Raw genomic sequence first — 10,626 nt, 5'->3', positions numbered from 1 at the left:
ATATAAACACCAAAGTTGACATGGCCCGCAGAATGTGTTCCTGGATTCTCAGAACTTTCCAGTCGAGAGATATCCACACCATTATCCTTCTCTTCTCCACTTTGCCCGACCCCACCTTGAATACTGTTGTCCACTGTGGTCTCCCCACACAATACAAGGTATCATAAAAGTTGAAGCACCTCAAAGGGCAATCACAAAAAGATAGATGGCATGACAGGCCTCGACTATTGGGGTCGACTAGAAAAGCTAAAACTCTATTCTCTCCAACGTCGTCGTGAGCGCTACATCATCTGCATGATGTGGAAAATATTCCATCAGCATTGCCCAAATGATGTTGGCATCACCTTTAAGGTACATCCAAGGCTTGGGCCCCGTGCCATCCGCCCAAAACAAAAATCGCACTCTCATCTCATAACCACAATACGGCACAATTATTTCACCTCAATTGGCCCCGCTCTCTTTAACATTACACCAAAACACATTAAAACAGAAACTGACCCTATAGGGTTCAAGAAGTCTTTGGACAGATTCCTTCAAGAAATCCCGGATAAACCCCCTACACCTGGATATGTCTCTGTAAACAATAACTCTCTACTTGAGTGGGCCATAGTGCCCAAATTCTGACTTGAAAGACTTCACCAGGTGGTGCTATTAAGTTAGACATGGCCTGGGCCAATAATGGCCGAAACCTATCAAAGTATCAAAGTATCAAAGTATATATATGTGTATATATATATGTATATATATATGTGTGTATATATATATGTGTATATATATATATGTGTGTGTATATATATATGTATATATATATTGATAAAACGGTAAGACATACACATATATATATATATATATATACATATACATATATATATACATATACATATATACATATACATATACATATATACATATACATATACATATATACATATACATATACATATATATATACATACATATACATATATATATATACATATATATGTAGTGATGCTACTGTGTAGGGTTCGGCGCGCATGTGCAGAATGGGACTACTTCCGGGTGGCCACCGGAAGTCTTCCCCATGCGCATGTGCGGGAAACGACCCCGAAGGCCCGCTAAACTCGATTCTCTCTCTCTGGCAGACAGCCAACGCGAACAGACGTGCATTTCGTAGACTCTGATAACCTCACCGACTTAGCCGCCAACGACATCGAACCACTTCAACAAACGAACAAGAAGCTGTACATCAGAGGCTGTCCTTCTCCCATCAGATATACGTACGCCATCGCAATTAATAAACAAACTGCTGTCTTTCACCGATACCTGACTTCGTCTGTTATGTCTTACTAAATTGTATGTGACGGGATCGGATCGACACCCTTTCAGTGAAATTGATACAGATCCTGTTACAATTGGTGACCCCAAGTTAAAAAAAAAAAAAGAACAGAAGACGCAGCGAAAAGGTTTTGCCAGATAGAGCACTGAACATTCATTTTTCATTTTTCTTTTCCTTTTCAGGACGGCGAGGTGGGTACAAACAAAAGCTTTATTCATCGCACTCAGTACACTGAAAAAAAAAAAAGAAAACACACACATTATTTTTATTCTTTTCTGTACCTTGTTTTCCTTTGTGCACACACACACTTATTTTTTACTACCCACGAGGTACACTCACACACACACCAGTACACAAAACACCATTTTGATTTGCTTTGTCGGTTCCACGTGTTCTCTCTCCATTTCTCCTTCATACCTTCTGCCCCTCCTTACAGACGATCCTTCCGAAAAAACATGGCTGCATCAGGTTTGCCTTCATTCACGGGGGATTCGGGTCTGTGGCTTGCGCAGGTGGAATCCCATTTTGCCGCGCATGCCATTTCTCCACAGCAGCAGTTACATCTGCTGTACTCAAGTTTGCCCTCCCGGCTCGCCACATCGGTGAGGGATCTCATTATGAGTCCCCACCCTGACGCCACATATGCGTCAGTAAAGGCAGAGATCCTCCGCCGCAAAACGCGGTCGGAGGAGAGTCAGTTCAATGAGCTGATGGCCGACGAGCAGTTGGGGGACAGAACTCCATCCCAGTTCCTGCGCCATCTAAGGGAGCTCAGCGGCAACGCAGCGGACGTGCCGCTCTTACGAAAAATATTTTTTTCCAGGCTGCCTGCCCACGTGCAGACAATGTTGGCCACGGCACTGGAGTCTGTGTCTGTGGACCAGATCGCCACGATGGCCGACAAAGTATTAGAGTTTTCGCGACCATCTCCCTCGCGGGGCCTGTACGCATGTATAGAGCCCCCTCTGACACCTCCGACGAACGATAAACTAGCCGAGAAGATCGATGCGCTTACGCAGAGAATCGATGATCTGTGCCGTTCGATCGGGCGCCAACCTCGCAGTCGTAGTCGCAATAGCTCTATTTCCCGTAGTCGGAGTGACTCTGTTTCTCGTTCCGGCTGGTGCTAGTACCATTCAAAGTATGCCGAAAAGGCAGATCGGTGTACCCAGCCGTGCACTTTCAAGCCCTCGGAACACTAAATCTGGAGGAGGTGAGCACCTCACCTTCTTCCATCTCGTTTCCCAAAAATCGTGCATTCTTTGTAAAAGATCTGGTGTCGAAGAAATTCTTCATGGTGGACACCGGCTCTTGTTGCAGCATCTGGCCCCTTGGTCTGGCTGCAGACAAGCCCAAGCGCTCTTTAATTGTCTTGCATGCTATTGACTCGTCTCCCATAACCACTTACGGTCAGATTTCGCTGCGCCTCGACATCAACCTTCGTCGAGATTTTCAATGGGTTTTCGTCATCGCTGACATCCCGCATCCTATTCTCGGCGCTGATTTCCTGGATAGGTTTAATCTATTGGTGGATGTCAGGCGTCGGAGGCTTCTTGATAGCACGACGTCGCTCTCTACACCGACTGGGAGTTCCACCACTGCGGTCCTTAGCCCGACATTCTTTGTTGCCACCTCTGGAGACCCTTTTCACTCTCTTTTGGTTTCATTTCCGGAGCTAGTGGACATTGCCTTTAAACCGGAAAAGCTTACCCACTCGACCCTCCATTTTATCACCACCACTGGGCCGCCTGTATTTTCGCGCCCACGGCGCCTTGCGCCTGACCGACTAAAAACGGCCAGGGCCGAGTTTGAGCACATGCTTCAACTTGGCCTTATACGCCCCTCCACCAGCCCATGGGCATCTCCCCTTCATTTGGCGCGAAAGGGCGAGTCTGATTTTCGCCCGGTTGGAGACTATCGACGCCTCAATGCCGTAACAATAGCCGACAGATATCCGATCAGAATTCTCCAGGACTTTACGGCAAATCTCCATGGTTGTACCATTTTTTCGAAGGTCGACCTTATACGCGCGTACCATCAAATACCGGTCAACCCAGTCGACATTCCGAAAACTGCGATCACTACCCCCTTTGGGTGTTTTGAGTTTTTGTATATGAGTTTCGGTTTGTGGAATGCTACTAGCACTTTCCAGCGTTTCATTGATGAGGTTGTCCGCGGTCTTGATTTTGTGTTTGCCTATGTCGATGATATACTCATTGCGAGCGACACACGTGAAAATCATCTCCAGCACCTTTCTCAGCTTTTTCAGCGTCTTCGCGCTTATAGTATACGTATAAATCCCGACAAGTGTGTTTTCGGACGCTCTTCCCTAGATTTTCTAGGCCATCATATTGATTCGAGTGGAATCAGCCCTCTCTCGTCAAAAGTCGATGCCATTCAACGCATCGCACCCCCCACTTCCTTGCGCCAGCTCAGGCATTATCTAGGGATGATCAATTTCTACAGACGTTTTATTCCCGGTTGTGCAGATAAGCTACTACCTCTCACCAGGCTATTAAAGGACACTCCTAGAAAGGACAGTCAAGTCACCCTCTCTGTTGAGGCAGTGACAGCCTTTGAGTCCATTAAGAAGGAGCTGGCTTCTGTTTCTTTGCTTGCACATCCAGTTCCTGGTGCTTCTCTCTCTCTTTGACTGTAGGCGCATCGGACACTGCGATTGGCGCTGTGTTACAACACACAGTGGATGATCATATTCGACCTCTGGCTTTCTTTTCCCGTCAACTGCAACCAGCTGAACGACGATACAGCACCTTTGATCGTGAACTCCTAGCGATCTATCTATCGGTTCGTCATTTCCAGCATCAACTTGAAGGGCGAGATTTTGTGATCTATACGGATCACAAGCCCCTTACGTTTGCCCTGTGTTCAAAAACGGACAAACTCTCACCTCGTGCTTTCCGGCACCTGGATCTTATCTCTCAATTCACTAGTAACATTCGACACATACCTGGAAAAGAGAACGTTCCTGCTGACGCTCTCTCTCTCGCCTTCCAGTCTGCGCCCTTTCGTCTCCTGCTGCTATCGACTTAGCTGCCATCTCGCAGGAGCAGCCACCTTTGGCGTCGTTAGACTTAACTTCTCCCAAGTTCTCCTGTTGCCAGTTTTCCTACCTTCCGCTTCCGTCAGCCGAAGGCACCATTCTTTGTGATACTGCCACTGGTTCTCCCAGGCCACTCGTGCCTGAGAACCATCAACGCTCAATGTTTGAAGCACTGCACTCCTTATCACATCCTGGCATGGCTGCCACCCTTAACCTAATCACTGCTCGGTTTTTCTGGCCGAATATGCGTCGCACTATTACTTCTTGGACACGCACCTGCTCCAAGTGTCAACGGTCCAAGATTCAACGGCACGTTCGTGCCCCGCTTGGACAATTTCCCTCCACGGAGGCCCGTTTTCGCCATGTCCACATCGATCTGGTTGGACCATGGCCTGTGAGTCGCGGGTTTTCTTATCTGTTAACTTGTGTCGATCGCTTCTCCCGCGGGCCAGAAGCCATTCCGATAGCAGACATTTCTGCTGAGACTGTTGCGCGAGCTTTCGTTTCAAACTGGATTTCTCGCTTCGGAGTCCCGTCCCGATTGACAACTGATCGTGGACGTCAGTTTGAAGCCTCGCTATTTCGCGAATTGTCGCGAATTTTAGGTGTGCACCATATCCACACCACTAGCTACCATCCAGCGTCTAATGGATTAGTTGAGCGGTTCCATAGACAGCTCAAGGCCGCTCTTCGTGCCTCTTCAGATCCACAGTCTTGGATTGAATTTCTGCCCATTGTGCTCCTCGGTTGTCGGACTGCTGTCAAGGCAGACCTGGGGTTTTCTGCTGCAGAGCTGCTGTATGGTACCACACTGGCATTGCCTGGTACGATGTTGGTGCCAGACACTTCCCAGTCCCATGATCCGGCGACTTATGTCACCAGACTGCGTGCATATTTTTCGAACCTTCCACCCATGGTTCCCAGGAAGCAATCTCCACCATCCCATCTTCCACCGGATATGGAAACTTGGTCGCATGTTTTTGTTCGGGACGACTCTGTGAAGGGGCCACTTGTTTCTCCCTATAAAGGACCTTTCCGTGTGCTTTCTCGCACACCAAAGGTTTTCACTATTGAGATAAATGGTCGTTCGGAGACCGTTTCCGTGGACCGATTAAAAAAAGCGTATTTTGAGACGTCTTCATCTTTTGATGACAACCTTGACACACCCACCTATGCACCTTTAACAACACCTTCACCTGCACAGACGCCTTTGCCTTCACCGGCTCCTACAACACCACCCTCGCCGTCAACGGGTGCCCCGAGCACACCGTATGTTACACGATCGGGCAGAACAGTGCATTGGCCCAAGAAACTTTCAAAGACAATCTATATTTAACTTTCTTTCAAATTTTTCTTGTTTTGTATGATATTATGTACCAAGTCTTCTGGGGGATCGGCAAGCCATCTGTTTTTCTGCAGCACCACCACAAATTTTCTTGTTGTCGTACTTTCGCACTCGAGGGGGAGTCCTGTAGTGATGCTACTGTGTAGGGTTCGGCGCGCATGCGCAGAATGGGACTACTTCCGGGTGGCCACCGGAAGTCTTCCCCATGCGCATGTGCGGGAAACGACCCCGAAGGCCCGCTAAACACGATTCTCTCTCTCTGGCAGACAGCCAACGCGAACAGACGTGCATTTCGTAGACTCTGATAACCTCACCGACTTAGCCGCCAACGACATCGAACCACTTCAACAAACGAACAAGAAGCTGTACATCAGAGGCTGTCCTTCTCCCATCAGATATACGTACGCCATCGCAATTAATAAACAAACTGCTGTCTTTCACCGATACCTGACTTCGTCTGTTATGTCTTACTAAATTGTATGTGACGGGATCGGATCGACACCCTTTCAGTGAAATTGATACAGATCCTGTTACATATATATATACATAACGATGATGATGATGATGATGATGATGATATACATATACATATATATATACATATACATATATATACATATACATATATATATATATATATATATATATATATATATATATATATATATATTATATATATATATATATATATATATATATAATATATATACATATATATACATATACATATTGACTTCCGGCTTCGTAGAGTAAATATGTGTTGCTTTGCCCTGTGATAAAAAAACAAGAAGGTTTGCATAAATCGACGAAATAATAGGCGAAAACTCATAAAAAACGTAGAAATTGTTACCTTATAGACGTGTACTCGGATATTTTGGTTAAAGACCGCAATATATTTTGCTACAAGTCAAGTATAGTACACTAAAGTTTAGCAACGCACGCCAGATTTCCCTGTCGAAATAAGCACGTGGTGAAATCTTCTAAATTTATTTCCAGTCGACTCTAACAGCAAAAAGAACCGTTTTTCTTTTCTTTTTTTGAAAAAGACCTCTTCGTATACCTCTTATAAGATAAGTACCCCTTTTCATTCATTCATTTTCCCGTAATTCAATGTAAGGTCTCTGTTTACATTCTGTAATAATCTATCGTTAACTCCGTTACATCTATTTTTTATATATTTATTTGTTACTCTGTTTATATATGTGTATGCGCACATGTGTGTATATATTTGTATATATATGTGTATATATATGTATATATATATGTGTGAATATATATGTATGTGTGTGTGTTAGAAGTATAGTCGCAATTAGTTTAGTTTAGAAGAAATTGTCTGTAGCGACGGACAGATATATATTTTCTTTTTCTATTTTTCTCTGTTTACATTCTGTAATAATCTCTTGGCTTGTTTTTTTTGCTCTTTTATTTTCTTTATATACTTATTTGTTATTTTTATTTATATATGTGTATGTGCACACGTGTGTATATATGTGTATGTATGTATATATATGTATACATATGAATATGTGTGTGTGCAATTAGTTTCGTTTAGAAATTGTCTGCGGACAGATATACTGCATATATTCTTTTTCTATCTCTTCTTTCTCTCTCTGTCTCTTCCCTTCTTCCCCTCACGCTTTTCCTTGTCTCATCATTACTCTCTTCTTTCAGCTCTCAATCTCTCTTCTTTCTCTTCATTCTAACTCTCCTCTTTCAGCTCTCAATCTCTCTTTAAGCACATAGACGCTTTCTTTCTCCTCTTTAAGCTCTAAATCTCGCTTCTTTCTCTTCTTTCTTACTCTCCTCATTCAGCTCTCTTTAAGTACATAGACGCTTTCTTTCTTTCTCTACTTTCAGCACTCAATCTCTCTTTAAGCAAACAGACGCTTTCTTTCTCTTCTTTCAGCTTTTAAAACTCTCTTCTTTCTCTTCATTCTTACTCTCCTCTTTCAGCTCTCAATCTCTCTTTAAGCACATAGACGCTTTCTTTTCTTCTTTCAGCTCTCATTCTCACTTTAAGCACATAGACGCTTTCTTTCTCTTCTTTCAGCTCTCAATCTCTCTTCTTTCTCTTCATTCATACTCTCCTCTTTCAGCTCTCAATCTCTCTTCTCAGCTCTCACATAGACGCTTTCTTTCTCTCTTTCAGCTCTCAATCTCTTTAAGCACATAGACGCTTTCTTTCTCTTCTTTCAGCTCTCAACTCTCTTTAAGCACATAGACGCTTTCTTTCTCTTCTTTCAGCTCTCAATCCTCTCTTTAAGCACATAGACGCTTTCTTTCTCTTCTTTCAGCTCTCAATCCCTCTTTAAGCACATAGACGCTTTCTTTCTCTTCTTTCAGCTCTCAATCCTCTTTAAGCACATAGACGCTTTCTTTCTCTTCTTTCAGCTCTCAATCTCTCTTTAAGCACATAGACGCTTTCTTTCTCTTCTTTCAGCTCTCAATACCTCTTTAAGCACATAGACGCTTTCTTTCTCTTCTTTCAGCTCTCAATACCTCTTTAAGCACATAGACGCTTTCTTTCTCTTCTTTCAGCTCTCAATCTCTCTTTAAGCACATAGACGCTTTCTTTCTCTTCTTTCAGCTCTCAATCTCTCTTTAAGCACATAGACGCTTTCTTTCTCTTCTTTCAGCTCTCAATACCTCTTTAAGCACATAGACGCTTTCTTTCTCTTCTTTCAGCTCTCAATCTCTCTTTAAGCACATAGACGCTTTCTTTCTCTTCTTTCAGCTCTCAATCTCTCTTTAAGCACATAGACGCTTTCTTTCTCTTCTTTCAGCTCTCAATCTCTCTTTAAGCACATAGACGCTTTCTTTCTCTTCTTTCAGCTCTCAATCTCTCTTTAAGCACATAGACGCTTTCTTTCTCTTCTTTCAGCTCTCAATCTCTCTTTAAGCACATAGACGCTTTCTTTCTCTTCTTTCAGCTCTCAATCTCTCTTTAAGCACATAGACGCTTTCTTTCTCTTCTTTCAGCTCTCAATCTCTCTTTAAGCACATAGACGCTTTCTTTCTCTTCTTTCAGCTCTCAATCTCTCTTTAAGCACATAGACGCTTTCTTTCTCTTCTTTCAGCTCTCAATCTCTCTTTAAGCACATAGACGCTTTCTTTCTCTTCTTTCAGCTCTCAATACCTCTTTAAGCACATAGACGCTTTCTTTCTCTTCTTTCAGCTCTCAATCTCTCTTTAAGCACATAGACGCTTTCTTTCTCTTCTTTCAGCTCTCAATCTCTCTTTAAGCACATAGACGCTTTCTTTCTCTTCTTTCAGCTCTCAATCTCTCTTTAAGCACATAGACGCTTTCTTTCTCTTCTTTCAGCTCTCAATCTCTCTTTAAGCACATAGACGCTTTCTTTCTCTTCTTTCAGCTCTCAATCTCTCTTTAAGCACATAGACGCTTTCTTTCTCTTCTTTCAGCTCTCAATCTCTCTTTAAGCACATAGACGCTTTCTTTCTCTTCTTTCAGCTCTCAATCTCTCTTTAAGCACATAGACGCTTTCTTTCTCTTCTTTCAGCTCTCAATCTCTCTTTAAGCACATAGACGCTTTCTTTCTCTTCTTTCAGCTCTCAATCTCTCTTTAAGCACATAGACGCTTTCTTTCTCTTCTTTCAGCTCTCAATCTCTCTTTAAGCACATAGACGCTTTCTTTCTCTTCTTTCAGCTCTCAATCTCTCTTTAAGCACATAGACGCTTTCTTTCTCTTCTTTCAGCTCTCAATCTCTCTTTAAGCACATAGACGCTTTCTTTCTCTTCTTTCAGCTCTCAATCTCTCTTTAAGCACATAGACGCTTTCTTTCTCTTCTTTCAGCTCTCAATCTCTCTTTAAGCACATAGACGCTTTCTTTCTCTTCTTTCAGCTCTCAATCTCTCTTTAAGCACATAGACGCTTTCTTTCTCTTCTTTCAGCTCTCAATCTCTCTTTAAGCACATAGACGCTTTCTTTCTCTTCTTTCAGCTCTCAATCTCTCTTTAAGCACATAGACGCTTTCTTTCTCTTCTTTCAGCTCTCAATCTCTCTTTAAGCACATAGACGCTTTCTTTCTCTTCTTTCAGCTCTCAATCTCTCTTTAAGCACATAGACGCTTTCTTTCTCTTCTTTCAGCTCTCAATCTCTCTTTAAGCACATAGACGCTTTCTTTCTCTTCTTTCAGCTCTCAATCTCTCTTTAAGCACATAGACGCTTTCTTTCTCTTCTTTCAGCTCTCAATCTCTCTTTAAGCACATAGACGCTTTCTTTCTCTTCTTTCAGCTCTCAATCTCTCTTTAAGCACATAGACGCTTTCTTTCTCTTCTTTCAGCTCTCAATCTCTCTTTAAGCACATAGACGCTTTCTTTCTCTTCTTTCAGCTCTCAATCTCTCTTTAAGCACATAGACGCTTTCTTTCTCTTCTTTCAGCTCTCAATCTCTCTTTAAGCACATAGACGCTTTCTTTCTCTTCTTTCAGCTCTCAATCTCTCTTTAAGCACATAGACGCTTTCTTTCTCTTCTTTCAGCTCTCAATCTCTCTTTAAGCACATAGACGCTTTCTTTCTCTTCTTTCAGCTCTCAATCTCTCTTTAAGCACATAGACGCTTTCTTTCTCTTCTTTCAGCTCTCAATCTCTCTTTAAGCACATAGACGCTTTCTTTCTCTTCTTTCAGCTCTCAATCTCTCTTTAAGCACATAGACGCTTTCTTTCTCTTCTTTCAGCTCTCAATCTCTCTTTAAGCACATAGACGCTTTCTTTCTCTTCTTTCAGCTCTCAATCTCTCTTTAAGCACATAGACGCTTTCTTTCTCTTCTTTCAGCTCTCAATCTCTCTTTAAGCACATAGACGCTTTCTTTCTCTTCTTTCAGCTCTCAATCTCTCTTTAAGCACATAGACGCTTTCTTTCTCTTCTTTCAGCTCTCAATCTCT

At 42.9% G+C, this 10,626-nt stretch overlaps 1 protein-coding gene across 1 annotated transcript; it reads left to right on the top strand.

Annotated features, from left to right (window-relative positions):
• The first annotated feature begins 1,773 nt into the window (after positions 1-1,773).
• LOC115211691 lies at positions 1,774-2,448 on the top strand. The gene has a single exon (XM_029780340.1). It carries the CDS (start codon positions 1,774-1,776, stop codon positions 2,446-2,448), a length of 675 nt encoding a protein of 224 aa, XP_029636200.1.
• Positions 2,449-10,626: the final 8,178 nt, after the last annotated feature.

Source organism: Octopus sinensis, linkage group LG5, assembly GCF_006345805.1.
Source record: "Octopus sinensis linkage group LG5, ASM634580v1, whole genome shotgun sequence".
Classification (NCBI taxonomy): Eukaryota; Metazoa; Mollusca; class Cephalopoda; order Octopoda; family Octopodidae; genus Octopus; species Octopus sinensis.
This window is presented reverse-complemented; position numbering and strand designations above follow the sequence as displayed.